General features: G+C 43.4%; 1 protein-coding gene across 1 annotated transcript in view; it reads right to left on the bottom strand.

The window, feature by feature from the left end:
• Positions 1–25,676, bottom strand: part of ZFYVE9 (zinc finger FYVE-type containing 9) — a 676,896-nt gene that overhangs the window by 115,499 nt on the left and 535,721 nt on the right. The window contains exons 13-14 of the mRNA XM_078670659.1: positions 11,246–11,350; positions 2,414–2,564 (exon numbers count right to left, since the gene is read on the bottom strand). Of these exons, the coding sequence (XP_078526785.1) occupies positions 2,414–2,564; positions 11,246–11,350 (256 nt within the window). The remainder of the gene's footprint in view (positions 1–2,413; positions 2,565–11,245; positions 11,351–25,676) is intronic.

The raw sequence follows: 25,676 nt of genomic DNA on the forward strand, positions 1-25,676 counted from the left end.
CCAGTTGCTGAGTACAGCAATTGGCCTGGGGAAGCTCCCAAAAGGCGGCATGCCTTTGAAGCTTCCCCTGCCCATCCTAGGGAAGAAGGCTTGGCACCTCACCCCAGGATGTGCATTGTTTCAGGCCCCCGAGTGTGGCAAGCTCTGAACCCAGGTGTCCAGAAACATGTCTGGTGGTGGCAGCCTCGGTAGCCACGCAGTCCGGACACAGAGTTGGTTGGGTTTCTTGGGGCATCTCTAAGATGCCCTCTGTAGTGTATTTGACATTAAATCCCACGCTGGCATTAGTGTGGGTTTAATGTGCTGGCATAGGAGACCCAGCTAGAGGGGTGACTGGGCTATGTCAGTGCAGTGGTGTTGTAGGCATGGCACACAGGGATGTGTGCCATGTCGACTGTTTTGTTTTGCACCAAGACACTCACCCTGCCAAGGCAATGTGTGGGTGTCAGGGTACAGGGCCCTTAAGGGTGGCACAATAAGTGCTGCAGCACTTGGGGCCTTCTCTGGTCACAATGCCCTGGGTACTTAGGGTACCATTTACCAGGGGCTGACATGTGGCCAGAGATGCCAATTGGGTTTAGGCTTTAGTACAGTTTTAGTGAAGGAACACAGGCCCTGGGTACCTGATTGGCAGGGACCCAGGGAACACCAAGGAAAAGTGCATCAGTCATCAGGCAAAAAGTTGGGGGTTCCTGCAACAGAAACCCACTTTCCTATATTGATGCATAGTGCTGCAGGCCTTGGACCGAACCTAGGCACTACAGGTATACCTGGTAGGGATACGCAAGAGATTTATTTTACGACAGGCCTTACAGGTTTTAAAAGCTGCTGCTATTGGGGGTTGCATCCCTTGCAAACTTTAGAAAATGTGAGGTATACATCTCGGAGAGACACAAAGGGAGCACTGGATCTGAGTTTGATGGTGCTGGAAGAAAGGAATGGACATAAGCGCTCACGGCTGGCGCCTTTAAAGGTTCTGCACATCATTTCTTGAGCAGAACAGCGGAAGTACAGAGCCACACAGTGCCACTTAGTGGCATGTTGAGATACTGCTGAATTTGTTTTTAGATCTGTTCTGACACGTTGAGAATATTTAAAAGGTGTGGAATCTGCGACTGGAAGGCTCTATCACATAGAGTGCACAGATTTCACAGAAATGTTGTGTGTATGGTATCACTGCGAGTATATGGAGATTATATTTGTGTAAGGGAATCTTTCAGTTATTCAAAATTCGTGAAAGATGCGTGTTTCGATGGACGTTATTGTAGTGGAACTAGGGCGCAGGTGAGCATATCTGTTCTGTCACAGCAGAGTTTAGGTCCACACATGCATAAAAACATGGCGACTACCTGCAAGCACTTTTCCATTGGTGATGATTGTGGTTTGGGGGTGGAGGTGTGTGCGCGTGTGTCTGCCTATTACCCTCTCAATGCAGTACCCTCATTACATTGAGGAATGAACCTCTGGTGTTATTACATCACAGGCATTACACATTAGCGTTCCCTCTAATGCAGGTACTTTTTCAAACAATTACATTGGGGGTCCCTATTTCACAATAAAAAAAGTATAAATATTACTATTTTAAAAAGTATTTATGTTCTTAACCTTAAACCTAAATGTTTTTGGTATAAAAAACACTAATTCTACATGTATTTTCAAACACTGGATTGCAGGAATATTCATTTGAGCAATTTTGAATGAACACAATAAAAATATGTGGATGTTATAATCAATTAACAGTAAATATTAAACAAGTTTGCCCTTTAATGGTGTCCGGCTGGATACCCTGGATCCACCAGATCGCTCTTTCACTGACAATTTGTGAGGCATCCCATATCCACCCGATACAGGAGATGAAGCAAAAGGACCTATTCTGACAGACAAAACTCTCCCACTCAAAAACAGAAAAAGCCATTAATCACGCTGAACCCCACTCAATAGAGCTCACTGCTAGTGATGCAACAGAATAGGAATGGTGAGAGTGAGGACCTGGGTATCAATTCTTTGGAACAGTGTTTTAACTGGGTGCACAAGTGTGTTATGCCTATAGCAGCTGAGGGCATCTGACTTAATTTATTTTGGGTGTTTTAGGTGAGGTGCAGAGACGCAAGTCACTATCATTATTCAAGTGGGACTGCATGACAAAGAGACATCACATTTCTTTTTGGGTCTGTAGGGTCGGAAGAACTGGTTGTTCTTTTTTCAGTAGGGTGTGGGGGAGGAGGTGCAGTCTGTCTGAAGGCAGATGGGCAGGATTTCATTTTTTTCAGTTCTATGAAGAGATATTTTGAACACGTGTGCATCTGAATGACAATAAAATAGCAAAAAACACAAAAAAAGACTTGTGTCCAGTTAAGCAACACAATCTGGGAAAGCCTAATGTTTGGAAAACCATCACCGCTCCATCACTCACCCTTCCGAGGCTGGTTATGAATACTGATGGCCTGCGTTTGATAGTGTCCATCATCATTCTGCACACAGACTAGATGAGAGTCTGCTTTCTCGTTAAAGCATGCGCCACCTGCAAGCACGTGCTCGTTGGACTTGTTCATGGCTTTCATCATCTGAAACACACCAAAAAGAAACCTTAGCAACCCAAGGACCTTCTTTGATTCTTCACCTTTCTTAATGGAGTCTAAAGGAAGCTATAGAATGAAAAAACACTCTGCAATACACGGTCTTCTAAAAATTATTGTTGCAAGTGATTTGGTTTTGATTGTCCAGTACACACAGTAATACTGAAGGAAGAGTTCCCACTCCTCTCAAATAGGTCTCCTCAAATATTTCCAAAGCCTTTATATGATGTATTTCTTGAAACCTGAGGTTAATGGAACTTCAGCTTACCAAGTTTTAGTTAAAAAATTCAACATGTGCATCTCATGATAATGGGGATGCCCATTAAATGATGCTCCTCAGCCATGAACACAACTGAATGTATAAAGACAGAACTCTGATCAAGCAATCAGCACGACCCAAATAATCAACTAGACCACTACAGGGGCTCCTCACACCAATGTACATTTGCTGGGCAGTGGGCATGCATACTGGATGAGACGATATATGTCAAACTCACTATCGACTAAATCACAACCCACATTCACCGGACGATGGCACATTCTTTGACCTACTGACCTCACCGACTGATCTCTACAAACCTATTTAGATTTTGGTCTGCATTCGAAACCTCAGGCATTTGGGAAGGCATTCGCTGACTCAAGACAGTGCTGCCATGCCACTGTAAAGCAGCACTGCTGTGACTACAAGCTTTAAGATGCAAGACCAGTTGGAAACGCACATGGAGTCAGCATTTTGGATTCAGACAAGATTATTTATTATTTATTTAAAACATTTATAAAGCGCAGACTGTCACCTTGCAGGTATCCTGGCGCTGAGAACAACTCTTTAAGACAAATGCAGTAGGAGATGAACAAATGAGTAATTGGCGTTTAGCATTTTGGATACAGCCAGGTTTTAATCCGTTTCCTAAAAGGGAGAAGTTCTGTTATTTGGCGGGCATCCAGAGGCAGGCTGTTCCAGAGTTTTGATGCAGTAACCCTGAATGATCTTCCTCCTGTCCTGACTTTTTTAAATCTTGGAACTTTAACCAGACAGGCTGTTGTGGATCTAAGGGCTCTGGTTGGAATGTACCATTCGAACAGAGATTGCAGAGGGGCGGGGCCAACTCCGTGCAGAGCCTTAAAAACAAGGCAGAGAGATTTAAAAGCAACTCGCTGTTTCATAGGGAGCCAGTGAAGCTCAGCCATTGCCGCAGTAGCCGAGGATCTCCTAGGCCATCCCAGGGCCAGTTTGGTGGCAGCTGATTGAACTCTTTGGAGTCTGTCCAACAGTGCAGACGGAGCCTCAAGCAGCAGCGCATTACAATAGTCAAGGCGACTAAGAATGGTGCATCTGGCAATTAAGGCCCGGGCCTGCAAGGGAAGGAGTGGGAGGATCTTGCGGAGTGAGCGAATCAAAACAGTGCAGGTAAGCACTGTTTTCGCAACCTGGGCTTCCATGGTGAGCTTGTTGTCTATCATAACTCCCAGATTGCGAACGGTGGTGACCGGCTGTGGTTTTTCCAGAGTTTCAGGGGGGCAGAACTCAGCTGGAAACGGGCGGGGGATCCGACTTCGGGCACAGAACAGAACCTCAGTTTTGGCGGCGTTGAACTGTAAGGAGTTCTTGTGAAGCCAGCAAGCCGTGTCTCGCAGACAGTCATGAAACGACTCCAAAGGAATCGATTCCTCACCCTCCCAGGAGAGAATGAGCTGAGTGTCATCGGCATAGTTAATTGCTCTTAGCCTGTGGGATTTAATTAACGGTTTTAAATACACGTTAAATAATATCGGGCTTATGGACGAGCCCTGAGGCACCCCGTGGATCACCGGGGAGAAGGCCGATTGATACGGGGGGAGGGACACAGCCTGCTTCCTGTCCCGCTGGAAGGAGTGAAACCAAAGCAGGGCAGTGCCGCCCACCCCAGCCTCTTTTAGTCTCTCCAGCAGAATCATATGATTGACCGTATCGAATGCGGCAGACAGGTACAACAGGATCAAAGCCGCTGCCTGACCCCTGTCTGCACGCATACGAAGGTCCTCCATGGCCGTGAGTAGAGCTGTTTCAATGCCATGGGCTGGACGAAAGCCAAATTGTATTTCGTCCAGAAAATGATTCTGCTCCAGGTGTTTGGAGAGGCACGAGCTCACCCAGCGCTCGGCAATTTTTGCCGGGAAAGGTAACAGGGAGATAGGTCGATAATTCTGTAGGCTCTCGGGATCCAGGGAAGGTTTCTTCAACAGTGGCCTGATGAGAGCCTGCTTCCAAAGGGCAGGAACTAGGCCACTGCTCAAGGATTGATTACAAATCCTACAAAGAGTGGGGAAGAGTTCCTCTTCAGATGACTTCCAGTATTTAGGTGGGATTGGGTCGAGATGAGAGCCCGAGGAGATTCCATGCGCTAGTCTGTTAAATTCTACCTCAATAATGGGGGGAAATTCCCACAGGAGATCCATGGGCTGGCACACTTGGCTCGCAGCTCCAAGGTCAATGATGGCAGTATCAGGGGCAAAGGCGACAACCAGAGTGGGGGGAATGCTTAAGTTTCGAGTGATGGTCTCAATTTTATCATTGAAAAACGGCGCCAAATTGTCGCACAGAAGTTGTGTGGGAGGGGTAGCTTTTTTTGCGCAATCAGGATGGATAAGGCTGTTCAGGATCTGGAAGACACTCTTGGAGCTGTTGGCGGCTGTACAGATTGTAGAGCAATAGTAAGCAGCTTTGGATTTCATAATCGCATTTTTATATTCCAAGAGTTGAGTTTTCCAGATTTGCTTGTTAGCATCAAGGTAGCCCAGTCTCCATTTTCTTTCAGCCTGTTTACAAGCCGATTTAAGAAGCTTTAGAGAGTCGTCAAACCAAGGGGCTGATGCTCTACCTTTGTGCTTACATGTTTTTAATGGAGCAAGGGAGTCAATGGTTGTCGATATCTTGAGACAAAAAGCCTCATAGTTATCCTCGGCCGGAAGGTGTGGGGAGAAGCTATCCTCCACTTGGAACATAGCATCAGTAGTTCTGCGCCTTTCCAGAGCCTTCCAATCTCTATAGGTGACTTCGGAGGGAATACTGTGTGCCAGTATTTTAGTTCCCTTACAATTAATGAAAAATTTAAGGAGAGAGTGGTCTGTCCAGGCCATGGGCAGAATGTCATTCAAGTGTACTAGCTGAGGGGTGGAAAAAATAAGATCAAGTGGATGTCCTGCTCTGTGAGTGGGTTCTCGGACTAGCTGTTTCAACCCCACGCTCTCACAAGAGAGCAGAAGGTTGTGCAGTCCAGTATCTAAAGAACCGTTAGGCCATAGATTGAAATCCCCTAAAATAATTAACTTATTGTGGGAAATCGCCATGTTGGACAGGGAAGTAAGTAGCGATTGTTGGTGCTGGGCACTGAAAGCCCCCGGTGGGCGGTAGCAGATGATTGCCGTGAAGGTGACTCCTGTTTGACTGTTGATTGAAAGTCCAAGGAGCTCAGTACCAACAACCGGGTCCATATCTAAGATGTTAACGTGCCAGGAGGCTCTATAGAGGATTCCCACTCCACCCCCTCGACCTTTGGGTCTTGGTAGATGCAGGATTTTGTAGTCCTGCGGACAAGCCCAGTCGAGTTCAATTTCACAGTTGGGGTAGGTCCATGTCTCGGTACAAAAAAGAACGTCTAACTGATGAGTTTCTACTAGAAGTTGAATTTCAGCGGCATGTTTTGGCAGTGATCTTACATTGAGGAGTCCGCCAGATATCAGACCACTGGTCACAAAGTCACTCAAAGGGAGGGCGGTGGCGGCAAAACAAAAATGTCCTTCACACGCCTGCTCCCTCAGATTGAGCAGAGTCTCCCGAGAGTACAGTGGAGGAGAGGCCCCATGGTTGACTATGAATCGGGCAGAGTGGCTCGCGCTCGCCGCGGCCTGGTCGCGGACGGGCGCAGACGTGCGCTCGTCCGCTGCGCTTCCGAGTAGTGAACATTTTTAATGGCAGAGGCTGGGGGAGGGGACGGGGCGTAGCTTGTGTGGGGGGCGTGGCCTATCGTCTCGAGGGCGATGGCGGCGCTGAGGAGACCCTCCCTGCAACAGCGCTGGAACCGCTGTGCAAGTACCCCCAGTCAAGAGCAGCAATCAAATCAACACAGGTAGGCAGACAAAGTTTTAAAATAGATTTAGTGCAAATAGCAGTTTGTAAAAATTATTCAATGAAGACTCCCGGCTTTCCGCCTCAGGAGAGCTGTCTAAAACGCCTGCTCGCAGTCAGCGCGACGTTTTATAGTGGCGGGAAGGGGCGTGGCTTGTGTGGGGGTGTGGCCTATCGTCTCGAGGGCGATGGCGGGAAGGGGCGTGGCTTGTGTGGGGGGCGTGGCCTATCGTCTCGAGGGCGATGGCGGCGCTGAGGAGACCCTCCCTGCAACAGCGCTGGAACCGCTGTGCAAGTACCCCCAGTCAAGAGCAGCAATCAAATCAACACAGGTAGGCAGACAAAGTTTTAAAATAGATTTAGTGCAAATAGCAGTTTGTAAAAATTATTCAATGAAGACTGCCGGCTTTCCGCCTCAGGAGAGCCGTCTAAAACGCCTGCTCGCAGTCAGCGCGACGTTTTATAGTGGCGGGAAGGGGCGTGGCTTGTGGGGGGGGGCGTGGCCTATCGGCTCGAGGGCGATGGCGGGAAGGGGCGTGGCTTGTGTGGGGGGCGTGGCCTATCGTCTCGAGGGCGATGGCGGCGCTGAGGAGACCCTCCCTGCAACAGCGCTGGAACCGCTGTGCAAGTACCCCCAGTCAAGAGCAGCAATCAGATACAGAGTAAATTCCTATGGGGTGTTTTGCTCCAAATTGAGGCAATAAGTAAATATATCAATGCTGATTAAGTGAATTGTGTGTCACAAAGACAATCAGTTTAAGATATAGAACTCATTCCTAGATGTCCTGTCTCACCTTCTGTTAAATAACAGCACAGTGTGTTGTAAATTGCAACAGTCAGATTAAGGCTAATGACCACATCATTCCTTGGTGAGAATGCTTCTGATTTGCCACCACCTTGTGACACTGGCCCAAATCTCCCCCTGCTAGGGCAGTGATGGGCCAGGCAGCTCCCTTTGAAAGAAGGTGTCTAAACAGTATGCTCTATCGCTTCCAAAAATGCACCCATCCCGTTTCCAGCACCTCATGCTGAGGCCTATACGTTGGGATCAATGGCACTACCACAAAAGGGTCAAGCCAGACCTACATCTGTTTCCTTTCTGCATCAAAGGCCCAAAAAAGCAATCAGCATATGTCATGAGTAGCCGAAACCATGACGGCTCCCCAACATGTCCCCCTGAGCAATCAATGTTCTACCATACAGCTCCATACTGGCGGCAGTCAATGAGGAAAACCTAGAACCACAGAGAAACATCCTGGGAGGCCACTGTGGCATTATGACGCTAGAAAGACCAATAAAATACTTTTATGGAGGGTTTTAGAGCAGAGGTTCTGGCAAAAGGAATACGTTTGGATCAAAGTTCCAGGCCAGGGAGCCTTGTGAGTTGCCCCCTAACTGGCAAGTGGGCAGCTATGTGAAGAGGGCCACATGGGGAAGCCTGCTGTATATAACTTTATTTTTCCAGAACCGACTATGCGGATATCGGAAAGATGGAGCGGGCATGGGCTCTGATGAACTCAGGAGCACCTACGGCACATTTCAGATTGTGGTCCATCAGGGTGGGCTGCATAGTAGTCAGATCACATTACTGGAGTCCCACACACCAGTTTGTTACCTTACAGGGCCTACCTTCTTTGCAAGGCAAAGGTGGGGTCAGGGGGTCTAGAGTGGGGATAAGAACTGGGCTCCCACAGGTTTCAAAACCCAGGTGGTGCAGTATCATCAAAGGGACAACCTGAAGGGGTGGGCTCCATCTTGCAGAACCACAACATCTACTGGTTGGTGGTTTCCTGCGCCCCTGCTGGGTGGACCTATCAGTTACAGTGAGGTAGGAAAGACCAATTTAGGAGCCTTCTGTCTTAGCTCTTCTGTGGCAACCTTGCTAAGGAAAGAACCTGGTGCCGGCTGCAGCCATTCATTGCTGATGTCTTCTCAGCCTACTGCCATGTGAATGAGGAGGCCCAAGGAGCGGCTGGGTTTAATCGTCAGCCAGCAGTAAGGCACCGACCACTGCTCCACCCTTTCCAGTTGCCTTTTCTGCCTCTCACAACCAGCTTGTATGTGCATTGCTGGCTGCTATATTTGAATCCAGCTAGCATGCAGGTGCTATGACTGCCAACGTATGACAGCCTACTCTTTAATCACATTGCGCTTGGAGATTCTGTGGGTTGCAAGACTCAGGGTGTGAAAAACCTCCCACCTGACCCTGAGGGGTCAGGTGGGAGGGCCCTGCACTTAAGGACTTTCATTGTTTATTGTAGTGTTCTATCTGTCATGAAGAATGTTGGGGGTGATTGGATATTTTAGAGGAGACGGCTGTTCTAAATAGTCGTCTCTAAATGGCGGTTGTTAAGCTGTCTTCATTGTGGATTGAATCTACATTTTCCGACCTCAACGTGTGCCGCCTCATTCTGACATGCATCATCGCTGGACCCTTTGGTTCGTGGGAGCACCCATTCCAGGACGGAATTATGGCTGTAACTCTTTCTTCCTGGTCTTTGCAAACTGCATCTACTACCAGGGAATAACAACCACCAGGAAAAACCAGCCCTCCCATGCTCACCCTCCATCCAGCACTCTACCCCTGCCTAACCCCCAGTAATTACCAAGCAGACCAATGGCCCAATACATATTTCCCCTTCAGCACCTCTCCTCTGTCACCCTGGTTTCCACCTTGCTGGTTCTTCAAATTTATATTTCGTATTCTTTATTGTCATTTCATTTATGAAATAAACCACAACATAAAATAAAAAAACCCTGCAAGGTTGATCTCCAACTGGAACTTAACCACTGTAATTATTTTTCCTGAATCTCTTCGGAGTGCATTACTACCATCACAGACCCCACTATTTGACGTCACGCATTATACACCAAAACAAACATAACACCATGACATAATGCGTGTATTTGTAAAGCACACTTATCACCCATAGGTCTCAAGGTGCTGAATAACAGATGTTTATTTACAAGCCATATATGATGTATTCTGTGCACAACCGTCTGCAGGACTAGGCTTGAATGATGAGAAAGTACGGTCAGTACAGAAAACCATAAATGTTGAGCATTCGTTGAGGCAACCGGCAGACTTTCTAGAAACGCTTGTTCACTGGCAAATGTGAAATAATTAAGAATGGCTGACACGCCTTGGAATACTCTGGGTCCCTCAAAGGGTAGGCTCTGTTGTTGGGTTTGACACATTTGTGCATAGACACCTCAAGGAGAAATCTGGGGCCGATCGGATTAGTCTGCAGAGAGATGGATCTAAGTAGTAGAAAATCAGGTATTAGCCCCCCTCCCCCCCAGCAAACACCCCCACCCCCCAAGTACAGTAACTTAGAACAATCTCTTAAAATTGTGTCGAGAAGGGACATTTGACTGTTCTTTCTATCTCCCTCTTTTCTCCTCCACATCATAATAATTCCAAATAGTGTTTATCGTTGTGTTCGAAGTCCCAGTCTTTTCTCTCAAATGTCACCTCTTTCCTCAGATGCCCAATGGCCTGCCAAGAAACAATCACCTAGTGACAAAGCCACTGGCATCATGAATAGGCTTTTATTATTAGTCAGTAAACAGATCAAAAAGAAATATAAAGCCTGGGAAATAAAGTATGCTTTCTTCTGTAATTCTATTCCCACGCAGTGACCTACTCTGAAAAATAAGGAACTTTAGTGATGGAGACAGATACTTGAGTTTGCAGCTAAGCCGATTTATTGGCAGACATTATAAACAATGAAAACGAAATCATGTTCTCTGCCTTGCTTCAAAGAAACTGATATCTGCCAGTAAATGCGGGAGGAAATTGACAGGAATTGGAATTATGGAGTGGCGAAGGGGATCGTTTTTCCTGACATGGACTCCATGTTGTAGACAATATTACATCTTCGGTTTTGCTCTGGGGGAAAAACGACGACTGCAAATGTGTGGCGTCTTTATTGCCCACTGGTGTGCGGCCCCGTCTATTCTGAGCCCAACCACCCTCAGGTGACCTCTTCATTTCTGAGGTTGACAACATGGCGCCCCCGTTTCTCTTGTGTGGAATCCATTTGCTGTGAGAGTTCGCGACGTGGATTTATGGCCCCTTACCGAACGAACTCAACTAGAACGGAGGTTCGGACAATCAAGGAAAACATTTTTGTACTCCAGGGAACGCTGAAATGACGTGACGTCAGCGCTGTTCCTTGTGTACACATACTCTCTCTTTGATTTGTCATGTGCTCAGCTGCTAACACATTCTGTAGCAGTCCCTGGCCATAATGAGTCTGAACAAAACACAATTAGCTTTTCGAATTACCGATCTATTCCAGGGTAATTTTCTTAGAACACACCACAACGCCAACATGTGTCACGAATTTAAATTTCAAACTTGTGCCTTCATTAATGCGTCTGCTGACACATGCACGTGACCCTGCGTCTCTCATCCCCCGAATTTAGTTTGATTGACATGCAGCCTGAAATACTATCCAGTGCAGAAAAGACAAATGTCTGCTAACAGCAACCGCAAGACCTGAACAATTCATTTCTGCAACATTCTAACATTATACTTAAGAAGGTAAGCATACTGCACCTCATTGTATCTGTTGCTGGGAATTTTAATGCAAGTTTTTCGGACTTCCATGTCAACCACCAAACCTTGCACCACTGTCAGCGTATACTGGTAATTTCTGAAGTCCTTGTTGTTGGCAGGATAAAGAAAGGGTAAAAATAGTCTGGGTTAGTATGAAAGGGTTGGTTATTCATCCATACACAAGACAACCCTAAAAAAAACGGTACAATCAAAAGCAAACCCCGCAAAACTGTACAATCAGAAGCACGGTGATACCGGGTCATCCATGGCATGCTCAAGGACAAAGGGGGCATTAGCCTCATTGGAAACAGAGTCCAGAAAAAAGGAGTTGGAAATCTAAACATGAAAGAGAATCTGTACTAAGGTGGCTGGTTGGTATTTTGACTCTGTTCCATTTATGCCTTTTCACAGCAGGAATGAAAAGGATGGGTTAAACCACAGGGCGCAATGCAATTCTTATCAGCAAACAACACGCCCAACCCTGGAATTCAACCTGTTCACATTGTGTCTGAACTGTCAAGTCTGCAATTTCTACAACTGGAAACAAGAGCAGGCAGCAGATGGGAACGATGACCAACTGTTTATAGGGTTTTGCTTTAGAGGAGGGATAAGCAGAAAAAGAGGAAGGTAAGTCATTAGAAGAAAGGAAAAAAAGGTAATAATAAAGTTAAGCAGTGTTAAGTAAAGCATAGGTGCAAAGTTTTGTAGGTTTATGCGTAATCAGTCAAGCCACTCCATGCTTGTTTTGGATTTTTGGAACCTGTAGTCTTATATAACGTAATTTAAAACTAGGAGTACAGGTGTTACAAACTAAGTAGAACTTGGGACTGAATAACTAGTGACATATAGACTTGGGAAACTTGCCCAAGACGGAAGCAAGTAGAGCGGGTAGCGCTTCCATAACTGCGTACTTAGTCTGTGTAAAATCGGGATTACTACGCTTTTTACCTCCAACTATTTTTAACCTGCACTTGCCAGTAGAATTGACAGCAATTGTATTTTAACCAGTCTCTTTGCACAATTGAGTTAATAATTGTATGTTTGCTAACCTGTAACCCAATTCCCTGTACCGCCGCGGGAGATCCCGTTTGAAGCGGAGGGATAACTGGGCTGTGGAACACACTATCTGGCCACAGAGCCGCCATCTTAGGTGTGGCCTGACTGGTGGGACGCGCTCTAGCAGTCGTGACTTCCGGCCTACGAACCTACTTAGGCAGGACTCGGCTGGTGGCTCGGGACCAAGACGGAAGCAAGTAGAGCGGGTAGCGCTTCCATAACTACATACTTAGTCTGTCTAAAATCGTGATTACTACGCTTTTTACCTCCAACTGTTTTTAACCTGCACTTGCCAGTAGAATTGACAGCAATTGTATTGTAACCAGTCTCTTTGCACAATTGAGTTAATAATTGTATGTTTGCTTACCTGTAACCCAATTCCCTGTTCCGCCGCGGGAGGTCCCGTTTGAAGCGGAGGGATAACTGGGCTGTGGAACACAATATCTGGCCACAGAGCCGCCATCTTAGGTGTGGCCTGACTGGTGGGACGCGCTCTAGCAGTCGCGACTTCCGGCCTATGAACCTACTTAGCCCAATGTCCTTCCTGACGCGCAGCGGACAAGCGCGCCAACGTTTCCTGATTAACAAATATTCATCAGAAACTCTAACCTCTCTAAGGCCTGGCGCCTGCCCACATGCGCCACTGCTGCATGATAATGGCACGCGGCAGCACTGCAAGTGCTCCACGTGCGGATTCATGCTTCAAGAGCTGTCCCTGTGCACCCCTCTTAGCTTGCAGAGTCAGAACTCAGTCGCAAATAGGCCCCATATTCTAACCCACGGCGCAGATAACAGGCGAAACTCCACCACAAGGACTTTGAAAAACATCCTTATAAGTGTACGATCGATGCCCCAACATAAACATGAAATTGAAGCACTAATAACAGATAACGCGGCTGATCTGGCATTTTTAACGGAAACTTGGGCCACTGAAACGTCTGGGCCCGATTGGAACTCAGCAGTACCCGCGGACTATTCCGTGGTACACACTGACAGATCAGGATCCACAGGCGGTGGAATAGCAATCATTTTCCGCTCGCACTTTAAAATAAGCATCCTCCCACAACACGGATTGGAGGCGGAGTCCTTATCCTTCACTATCAAACTGAGGAATCAAATAATCTTCGCTGGCCGCCTTCTCTATAGACCCCCAGGGCCTAGAGGTCCTTTTACGAACGCTCTGCTAATTTACTTGGAGCCCACCCTAGACCAACCAACATTTACGGTACTAGGCGATTTTAATTTTCACCTTGAGGAGAATAACTCTGAGGAAACATTCACTCTAAAAGAAAATCTATGTAGCTTCGGGCTACACCAACTAGTGGCTGGGCCCACCCATACAGCTGGCCACACGCTTGACGCGGTCTTTACTAATAATAAACACCTAAAGGTCACCTCAGTTAACCCAGTGCCTTGGTCGGACCATGCAGTCATCCATTTTAATCTTATCATAACTTCCGCTAACATTAGGCGGAGAGACCTTTCCCTCCCTACCAAAATTCGCCCATGTAAGAAGCTTGTAGCTGCTCAGCTTTCTAACACGCTATTAAAAAATCTTCCTTCACTTGAGAACTGTGACAGTAATAAAGGAGCTGACCTTTTCCACACATGGATAAGCCATGCGGTGAACGAGCTAGTCCTGGAGGAAACTAAGGTGCCCAGGAAACGCTCAGCCACCTCACAATGGTACACCCCGAGGTGAAACTAATCAAACTGAAATGCCGGCGCCAGGAAAGAGTATGGCGGGCCGACTACAGCCCTCATTCTAGGAAAGAGTACACTGCAGTACTTCATGAATACAAGACAGTCATAGAGCAAGCAAAGGCGGTCTTCTATTTAAAAGAAAATCCTGGAATCCGCAAACTCCTCCAAAACACTGTTCAAGACAGTTGCGCACTTAGCCAAAAGCCCTAGGGACATAGTTTTCATACCCGACCAAGACTTTGTGGAAAAGATAGCTCAATTTTTCCAGCACAAGGTACAGGCGGTTTATGATAATCTCCACTCCTTACAGGTTAGAGAGGCTGACCCACAGACAACTGAGTTGGCTCCGCACATCTCCAATCTCACGCAATTCTCACCTTTAAGCGATTTTCAGGTAGCCACTCTACTTCTGGAGACCAAATCAGGCTCACCACTGGACCCCTGTCCCCCCCACATACTGCATCAGGTCTCGGAAACTATTAGTCCGATCCTGACCCCACTCCTGAACTCCGTTCTAATCTCCGGCTGCTTCCCCGGCAGATGGAAAAAAGCATGTATTAGGCCCATCCTCAAGAAGGAGACACTGGATCCAACAGAATCCAAGCACTACCGACCAATATCTTGTCTCCCCCTCCCGGCCAAAATGCTGGAGAGAGCTATGAATCAGGTACTAACTAAACATCTAGATGACAACCATCTTCTAGATTCCACTCAACATGGCTTCAGGGCCTGCCATTCCACCGAATCTGCTCTGATCGTAGCTACTGAGGACATCCGTGGGACCATGGATGATGGGGGTAGAGCCGCTCTAATCTTACTCGATCTAACTGCGGCTTTTGACACCGTCAACCATGTGGTCCTACTTAACAGACTGAGGGCGCTGGGCATCACGGACACCGCTTTAGCGCTTTTTGAGTCTTTCCTAGAGTCTCGCATACATCAAATCCACTGGGGAGGTCTCCACTCAACAGAATTCCATCTGCCATGCGGTGTCCCGCAGGGTTCGGCATTATCACCCACCCTATTAAATCTCTACGTCACCCCCCTTGCTTCACTAATAAAATCTCATGGCCTGCACCTAGTGTCATATGCCGACGACACTCAATTAGTGGTGTCACTCTCTGTCGGTGGAAGCCACGGCGGCCAGTTTCAGGAACTGTTTGTCTGACGTAATGAACTGGATGAACGATCACTTCTTAAAGCTTAACACCGAAAAGACTGATCGAATTTGGCCAAAAACCATCTATCTGGAGTCACCTATGGTGGCCTCCAGAAGCGGGCAATTGTCCGGTTCCAGCCAACAAGGTCAGAAATCTAGGCTTTATAATGGATAAAGATCTTACTTGTACTGCACATATCAGTCAGGTCACCTCAGCATGCTTCTATACAATGAAGTTACTTACGAAAATCCTGCCTTACATTCCGCTTTCTCTCAGATAAACCGTGGTGGGAGCCCTAATCATGTCGAGGGTTGACTATTGCAACGCTCTTTACCTGGGGACAGGGGAAAAACAGCTTGCCAGGCTCCAGTCTATCCAAAATACTGCGGCAAGAGTTTTACTCAACCTCCCCAAAAGACACCCTACTTCCACAGCTATACGGGAACTGCACTGGCTCCCTGTTAGGCGCAGGATCCAATTTAAGACCTTGTGTCTTGTTCACAAATCATTGTATGGGAACTCCTCTGAGGAGCTTACCAACCTTCTCCCCCGCTATGTGCCTTGGCGCACCTTAAGATCCCGTAGTCATCATCTACTCCAAGTGCCGAGAATAAAAAGAACCCGATGGGGCGGTAGATCTTTCCCTCCTAGCCCCCAAGCTGTGGAACAGTATGCCCGTCATTATGCGCTCAGATAAGAACAGGGCGAGCTTCAGAAGGGCGCTAAAGACCTGGCTCTTCACGCTGCCTTAACCTCTCTCTACTTACCTCCCGTTCTTTCAGCGTCAAGATGCCTCGGCATAAGAGCGCTTAATAAATAATTCAGTCAGTCAGGGTAACAGGCCACGATCTGTAAGCCTAGCATAAGATTATAATAGGTGTTTGCAAGAAGACAGTGTGTGCTGTTTGGTAGGGGACAAATAAAAATGGCAATATATAGGTGATTGGTATGTATATATTTTATGGAATCCCGTAGACGGGTAAGGTCAGTGTTTGTAGTGATAGTAGAAATGCTGTGTGTTTAGTGCATGCCTCCACTTGCATAGTGGAATGAATGTTTAATAATTTCTTTTTAATTTTGTTGTAGCATTTGTTTTATTTTCTTGAAAAAGTTTTGTGCATGTGTAAATTTGCAGTGTTTGTGAGTTATGGTATTAGGCAAGTGGTGGGTACAGACCCATAGTGGTATTACACTGCTATATTTCTTAAGTGAAGTTATTATTGTATGTTTTTTATTGTAACGTTTTAATTTGCATACATGCCTGTCACGTTTTAAAAGTGACTTGCCCGTGATTATTTGTATGGAACTTTTAAGGCCTGCTCTAATGATGTAATAGTAACATTTAAAGATATGGTAAATTGATTGCTTACTGTGATATGATATGGGCTTTTAGTTGTGGTGCATGGAAATAATTATTGGCTTGATTTATTGTATATTTTGCCTACAACTATAACATAAGTAAAGTCAGAACTTCTTTACATAGGTTTCACTATTTTTAAGAGATTAACAGATTATTTTGTGATATGGATGCTGGTTTGCATTCAAGGGAAGTCATAAGGAAAGCGGATGTGTACATTTTGAATAAGACTGATTTTATGGCAGTGGCTATGTTGAACTCTCAATTCCTTGTGCCCTGAAAGAGTGAGCTTTGGAGGTTCAAATAATGTGCAGAATATTTTAGCTAGTGATATATGCCCTAGAACCGTTTTGGTGTTTTAATTTTGAAGGAAAGTCATTAGGAAAGTGTGCCTTGGACACACGCTGGAGTCCGATGACGCATTTGCGTCGGAAGCTGCAGAGGGAAAGAAAGGTGTTATATCCTGTGTTTCCTGTGTTTCTTATCCTATGTTTTAATTAGTTTTCCTATATGTTATTCATTAGACTGCTTAGTCCTAGTGCTTAGGTTGCTAGGTAATCATAGAATGTTAAGCTTGTGATCTTCAGTTGATGACTGAGACTTGATGAAGGAACACTCTGGCAGATCTGTGCTGTACTTGTATTCAAGATTAAACTTATTTATAAGTTTATTTCTCTCTACTGTGATTCCTGGATGCAACATAATTTGGCGACGAGGTGGTCAAGCCAGCACTTCACTGAACCCATGTTGAAACTTCTTCAAGAAGATCTGATCAGATTTCAGTGTTCATGATCCTGAATGGTCTTTCCTTGAATACTATGGTTAGACCTTCAACTCTACAATTTTCTATACTGATCTACTTTGAACATCAACTACTACATCTACCTTCAAGATAAGTTCTATTTATTTATTTATTTTTAAGACTTATTAATTCTATTGGGAGCTTCGCTGCATGTACCTTATTGTGATGGTATACATCGATGCAGGCTCATAGACCTTTTTATTTTTAAAATTTAACGTTGGAACTAATTTTCTTTTTAAATGACATAACTGTCACATCTTTATGCATATTTTCTTCGTTTATTTTACTCCTTGCCGAAATTTTGACAATATCTAGTCTCATTTAACTGTGAATTTTGTTCGATTTCTTTTCAAATACTTTTATCGTCGAAGTTTTAAAATCCACATTCCTGCGCTATTTAAATTCAAGAAATGACAGTTACCTCTTTGGCCTGAGTCTCGAGAATTCTCCAGTGCGCTTCAGTGACGCTCTTTGGAATCTCGACCATCTTCGCTCGATCTTCAAGAGCCGGAAATCATCGCTACGTCGACGTGCAAGTCATCACGCGAGGTCATTTGTTTTGTCTCTTAGCAACACAAGCAACGCAGTGCATCTTGACGATCGTCGGTCTTCATTTCATACACATTTGAATATCTTTCAATAGCGAGTGTGTTTAACATCGCGTCTTTTGACCTTTCATAAACACGCAATTAGCGCTCACTCACACATTGGTTTTCTCTGCTGTAAGAAGGTATTTATTTTTAAACTATTGAACTGTGGTCTTTATCTGTATTTTTCACGCTGATACACACAGCTTTCGAAAGGATTTCAAAGGTTTTGTGTGTCATTCACGCTGATACACACAGCTTTCTACAGGATTTCAGAGTTTTGTGTGTCGTCATTCACGCTGATACACACAGCTTTCTACAGAGGTTAAAAGTTTTTGTGTATCATTCACACTGACACACACAGCTTTCTATAAAACCTTTAGTCTTTTGTGTATCTTTCACCCTTACACACAGCTTTACAGTGATTTGACATTATATTAGTTTGTGTGTTGCCTACGCTGATACACACAGCTATTCACAGTCTGAATAATTTTCTGTTTCAATTCTCCTGATAGACTCAACTTGTTTTTTCCTGAAATAACAATTTTGCTTAATTTGTAAAAGATAAGCTCTTTATTTCTATATTCTAGTCTCTCCTAGAATTTACCATGGCTCAACAAACTGCAGTTCTTCCATCTCCGTTCCTTTCGGAACCAGGCACTCCAAAAATTAAGTGGACTCAGTGGTTTAAATCGTTTAATAGTTACATTATTGCCATTGATGCTGTAAAATTTCCTCCTGTTAGGAAAAATGCAATGTTATATAGTGCTTTAGGTGCTGAAGGTCAGAGAATTTTTGATCATCAACCTCCTGTAGTTAGACCACCTTCAGACGACTGGAATGAATATACTGAAGCTATTGCACGTTTAGAAAAGTATTTTAAAGATGAACCGAGTATAATTGTTGAGAGAAACAATTTTTATACTCGTAAACAGAGAGAATATGAAAAAATTGATACGTTTTTAGCTGAATTGAGGGTTTTAGCTGCGACCTGTGAATTTGAGGGTCCTATTGACCAGTATCTTAGAGATCAAATTGTCGTAAATTGTTTTAATAATAAGGTTCAAGTGTAAACCAACGTGACAAATCCTCTAAAATTGAATGGAGGAAAACTGATAAATCTCCTGCTTGCTTTCGATGTGGTTCAAAATCACATCTGGCTAATTCCACTTCGTGTCCTGCTTTAAAACAACAATGTACTAATTGTAAAAAAATTGGACACTTTTCCGCTGTGTGCAAATTCAAAACTAAAACAATGTTTTTGGAGGTCACAAATTCTGAGGAGGTGTCTAATGTAAGTGAAGAACAGATTGTTAGGAAGATTCTATTGTCTGTAGATTTAGTAGATAATCAAGATGATTCTTCTGATCCTGTCTGTGATTTAAAAATTGGTGAGGTTGTTGTGAAAGTTACAGTGGATTCAGGGTCACCCATCACCATTATTACTGATGTTCTTTTCTTGGAAAAGTGGAAGGGAATTCAATTTTTACCCCCTGATATACGTACTGTTGCGTTTAATGGGAAGGTCATTGATTTAATGGGTTATTTTGTTGATAATCTCACTTTTGAAGATCGCACTGTACAGGCTAAAATCTATGTAGCTAAGAATGGCTATAACGTCCTTGGATGGAGAGATCAAGGGAAGTTTCCTTTGGTTTTGAGACCTGGTACTAACAATCCCATTTCTTTAGATCGTTCTGGTACAGTTAGTGCTCTGGTTACTGAAGAATTGTCACTTGACAAAATGATGGAAAAACACAAAGCTGTGTTTTCTGACACTCTTGGTTCTGTTAAGGGTCTTGAACACAGAATCATTTTGAAACCTGATGCTGTGCCGGTGATCCACAAGGTCAGGCATGTCCCTCTTAGTATTAGGGAGAAGCTTAAAATTCATTTGCATCAACTGTGTAAGGATGGTGTTATTGAGCACATTAATTCTTCATTATGGGTTTCGCCAATTGTGGTCGCACTTAAAAAGAACTGTGATGAGCTTAGGCTATGTGTAGACCTTAGAGCTTTGAATAAGAACATACAAGTGAATTGTTTTCCCCTGCCACGTATCCAAGACATGTTAGCTCAATTAAGATGTACTAAAGTTTTTTCCACCATAGATTTGAGGGCAGCAGATCATCAGATGGAATTATGTGAAGAATCTAGGGACCTTACAGCCTTCAACACTCCTTTTGGTCCTTACCGATACTTGAGGTTACCTTTTGGCCTAGCTTCGGCAGCCTCTGTCTTTCAGAAACTGATGTTTCAACTGTTTGGCGAGGTTTGTGATGTTTTAGCGTATCAAGATGATATCTTGATATCTACAAATACTGTTGAAGAACATCTTATCAAGTTGGACCAGGTACTGGGTATTTTGAATGATCATGGTATGACTGTTAAAAAACAAAAATTTAAGTTTCTGCTAGATGAGGTCAAGTATCTTGGTCATACTATCTTTCATAAAGGCATTTCTCCCAAACGTGACCTGTTGCAAGGAATTAGAGATTGTGCTCAACCCAGTAATAAGGACCAGTTAAGGTCATTTTTGGGGTTAAGTGAATTTTAATCAAGATTTGTCCAGAATTTTGCACATTTAAGTGAACCATTAAGGATGCTCACCAGAAACAACGTCAAATTTATGTGGGGTGAGGAACACAAATTGGCATTTCAATCTTTGAAAGATTTGATTATAGGAGCTCCTGCTCTCAAACCTTTTGATGAGAATTCTGTGTCATACATAACTGTGGATGCCAGTAATGCTGGGTTAGGAGCTGTCCTGAGTCAAGTTAATACTGGTGATGAAAATATAATAGCTTTTGCTTCCCGTCAACTTACAGTTTCTGAAAGAAACTATAGTACAATTGAAAAGGAAGCTCTAGCTTGTGTGTGGGGAGTTAAGCATTTCTCTACTTATGTTTGGGGTCGTGAATTTGTCTTTATTTCAGACCATAAACCATTGATTTATATTTGGAATGACAAAGGTCTAAGGAATGCAAGTCAAAGATTGGTTCGACTTTTCTCGAAACTTTATGATTTTAATTTTGTGATGAGACACATTCCAGGAGGAAAAAACTTTACCGCTGATTTTTTGTCCAGATGCCCTTCAAGCTGTTCCGACTTTGCACCTATTCTTGATGACAAGGAGGTAGTAGTTAATTTGTTGGATGGTCTGGAATTAGCTAGGGATGTTGTGTCTGAGTCTGATTGGATTAAGGCTTCTTTACAGGACAATACTCTGTGCATTTTGAAAAGATATATTGCAGAAGGTTGGCCAAGAGAAAATCAAGTTGACAAGGATCTTCTTCCATTCTCCAAAGTTAGAGAGGAATTGAGTATGGAGGGTGATTTTCTTCTGAGAGGTTGTTCTCTTATTCCTCCTGTGTCTATCAGAAGCAAGGTTATTAATATTGCTCACAAAGTTCACGGTGAGATTACTAGTACAAAAAAGAGATTAAGACTTTATTATTGGTGACCAGGGATGGATATTTGTGTGGATTCCTTTTTGAATGATTGCGTTGAATGCTCACATGCTGAGAAATCTTTGCGCACTGTGAATAAACCTTTGTGTCCTGTTGTTTTTCCTGACAGTCCATGGGAGAAATTAGGCATGGATTTTTTTAGGACCGATTGAAGGCTTAAATCTAGGTTTTAGATTTATTCTTACTATTGTTGATTATCACTCTAAGTGGGTTTTCTTTAAGTTTTTGAAGGAACCGAACACAGCGAATGTAATTAAATGTCTTAAACAACTTTTTCAATCTGAGGGGATTCCTACTTATCTGGTATCAGATAATGGTGTACAGTTCGTGTCGCATGACATGAAGAATTTTTTGAAGAACTTAAGCTGTTAAGCACCTTACCACTGCTTTGTACAGCCCTCAAGGTAATGGTTTAGAGGAACGTGTGAACCGTGTCTTGAAGGATGCTGTTCAGTTAGCTATTTCTTCTGGGCTTAATGTCCAAGAAGTGGTGAGTGACCGAATTTGGTCTTACAACAACAGTACACATTCGACCACTGGGGTTATTTTGTTCTTTTTGTTAAGAGGGAGACAATCTTTTAATGAATTATCCCCTGGTTGGGTGGTCAGTAAAACTTACCAGGATGGAGGTGCATCTAGTTTAGATCAAATTAAAAAAAATGTTGAATCTTCTCAAATGAAATCTAAAATTAGATATGATCAAGAGAAACATGTTAAAGAAATCAGTTTCAATATTGGTGACAAGGTTAAAATTAGAAGACCATGTAAAGTGAAGGGTTCAAAGTTTTATCCTGAAACAACTGTTGTTCAAGTCAGCAAACATGCTGTTAAAGTACTTGGAGGAAAGTGGTGGGCAAAAGAAGGGTTGCTAAGGTTAAAAGTTCTAGTTTGGATCTTGTTGATTTGGAGGCGGATTTGGATGTTTTGTCTCCATACATGTCTGATTTCCAGAGTTCGCAAGTAGATGGTAATGGTGGAATTTCTGTTGAATCTCCTGAGAAGAGCATGGGGATTGACGTGATGCTTCTGTTTCTTGTTCTAGATCCAGTTCTAGAATTAAGTCTAAACCTAAATATTTAGAATGTTATGCCACTTAACTTTTCTCTCCTTTTCAAAGTATGTTTCCCATACTGTTTAACATTTTTTTGTTGTTTATAAGGTTTTATTTTCTTTTCTTTTGTAGGATGGGAGGTGTGTTATATCCTGTGTTTCCTGTGTTTCTTATCCTATGTTTTAATTAGTTTTCCTATATGTTATTCATTAGACTGCTTAGTCCTAGTGCTTAGGTTGCTAGGTAATCATAGAATGTTAAGCTTGTGATCTTCAGTTGATGACTGAGACTCGATGAAGGAACACTCTGGCAGATCTGTGCTGTACTTGTATTCAAGATTAATTAAACTTATTTATAAGTTTATTTCTCTCTACTGTGATTCCTGGATGCAACACAAGGACTGCCATGTTGGCTTACTATTAGTTTCTACACTGAAACGGATCCGCAGCAGATAGCGAATCCGTTGTGTTGAATCACTGGGCTCGAACATGCCCGAGACATAAGTTAAGGGGATGTGTGTAACTCATGAATGGAATGAGATGTAGGAGAAGTGTAGAGATTAACCCCCTTTTTCTGCGCGACTTCCTATATTGCTTTTGCCCAGTTGTTGTAGTGATGCTACAGTGATTCCCTGGCCGAGAGTTGACCATTTTCTTTTTGACATCGCCAACTTAAATATAGAGACTGTGTAGAGTATGAAATGTATAATGTAACTGCTGTTTCTCTGGAGTGCATTTGTAAAACTATTAGTACTGCGATGGGATTCCAATATTAACTGTACTTAATACCCTTTCAACCCTATGCTCAAGAGGAACTTCCTGATAGTAGTGCTGTATGCCCTGTGCATGAAATGTGTTTGTGAGCACACCGCTGTTGTACTATGGAAGATATGGCATCTGGGCTGTGAAGTTGTGGGCATTTCTCTGAGCTTTATGTTATAATTATGCTACTGATACATAGTTGATGAGATTTCTGTTTAAAGGGTTTAACCCATGAATTATGGGGTTTAGTATTTGGCATTGAGATGAATTGGAGGTAGTTGTGTTTCGTAAACAGAAAACATTTGGTTTATAATTATATTTTGGGGGCATTGTTGGGGTTTGTAGGAACAGCCTATTAGTTAAATAATGTATTTTTAACAATCTGACATTGTCTAAACTAGTTGTCTTCCAAGGAACTGTGTTTTAGGGTGTGTGAAGATGAGAGAGGAAGGAATAATAAGATGAGAGTAGATGTATTACAGTGAGGGAAGTAGTTGGTTGAAAGTATAACCTAAATATAGGGGTTAATGTAATATAGTCTATAATGCATGAAAAAATAGGTGGAAACATGTTGAAAAGACGAAGGTAAATATGCCTCTCCAACAGCACACCAGATATTTAATATCGAACTTCTAATTTCATTTAAGTCATGCCACATATGTTCACTCATGTCGTGCCACTTCTAGGACTTCACTTTATTCCTGGTTTTGACCTTCTTGAGACCTAAGATCCAACATGATCTTTCGTCGTGATCCCCATAACCAGAAGGACAGATAAGGGGGTTGATCTCTGGTTGTAGCTATGGTGACGATGTGGAATTCTCTATCACTAGCCATTCATGCTCAAGTGAACCGTCTCACTTTAAGTTAACAACTTAACACATTTTTGTTTCCTATAATGGCTAAATAAAGGTTCAAGAGGCAGCTCCATCACACACTTTCAAAGTTCTAGTTATTCTCTTAATACAATTCTTTATCAGTTCCGCTGTTGAGTAGGCCATGGGAGTGGGACAACTGTCTATTTTAGATTTTCCTTTTAGTGTCAGGACACTTCCTTGAAAGTAGATGTTATAAGTGGCTTCTTTCACTCATTCAATAACTTGGTTACTGCTGCTTTTATTAAGGATGTTCCCTCGATAGTAGTACTACTTACTGCTATAATGTGATGGTATCTACTCTTAAAATACTATGTTCCTCTTACTTACGCACTCTCCTTTTTGAAGGAACAGTTCTCAACACTACACTCTCCTTTTTGAAGCAGCAGTTCTGCAGCTAAGCAAACCAAACAAGGCAGGCACATATTAAGCCCACTTTTATTAAGCCATTTCCGCTGTGTTCTGTCTTTTTAGACACCTCTATAATCCAGCACACTAGTAAGCACTTTTAGTATTCTTTATGAGTGAAAGTTTACCCTAGAAGGAGATATAGTTATTGGACTATAATAGTCTGTGTTTAGATTATGATCTTTTGACAGTATGCTAGGGGTTTCTGTATATGTTTTTTCTTTACTAAGTATTTCTACAGCTCGAAAGCACACTTAAAAAAAAAATTCTGTGTGTTTTGCATTACACTAGGACTTCTTCTGTGCACTTTTGGTTACTGAGGATATCAGTGTTCCATTCTGTTACATGTCACATTAAGTGTAATTTATTGTGAATTTCTGTGGCAACGTTTGTTTTTTATGAGTAGGTTTTCGTTATCCAGTTGCACAAAAACAGAGACAGAGAGAAGGTTAGCTTTGCTGTGCGGTTGGAGTTTGTTTTATGCAGAGTTGGAAGATCACCCCTTTGATGATCGTATTGGTTTGGAATATGAAAGATTTGCATGGGAGAAAATGGCAATCATGGCACTAATAAGGTTCTGGCAACGCTTGGGCTGTGAAGAGGGGCAAAAAGTATCGTTTTGGTGTAAATGTGAGATCCTACAAAGTGAAATGAAGTGGGCAAGGGGGGTTGGAGAAACAGTGACTATGGCGTGTAGGGCTCTGAGGGCTGATGTAAGCCAGCAGAACTTTCATACGACTATAAGTAAGACGGACCTTGTGAAAGAAATATCATGGAACACGGAGAGACAATACTTGGAAGGGAAAATATCTGTATGCCTATGTTGAAACCTTGGCAAAATGGCCAAAAAGTCCTGTACATGGATTTTCTTCCCAATCGCTGGTTAAGGAGAGAATTGTTAAAGATAACGATTGGGATTACTCCCTGCTATGAGAATGATAGGATTAAGAGGTCTATTATTGACCCAGAAGGGAAGTGCACCTGCAGTATAGGGACAAAAGGTCTATTATTGACCCAGAAGGGAAGTGCACCTGCAGTATAGGGACAAAATGCAATATTTTGCACATTTTATTGGACTGTCTAAATGTTCTTGATGCACGAAAACTGTGGTTACGTCCAATTTTCCTAAAATATGAGGTTAGGAATCGGGAATAGGCTGTAGATCTGTTATTAGATTTGCACACAATAGATGTAGCATGTG

Source organism: Lissotriton helveticus, chromosome 1_2 (assembly GCF_964261635.1).
Source record: "Lissotriton helveticus chromosome 1_2, aLisHel1.1, whole genome shotgun sequence".
NCBI lineage: Eukaryota > Metazoa > Chordata > Amphibia > Caudata > Salamandridae > Lissotriton > Lissotriton helveticus.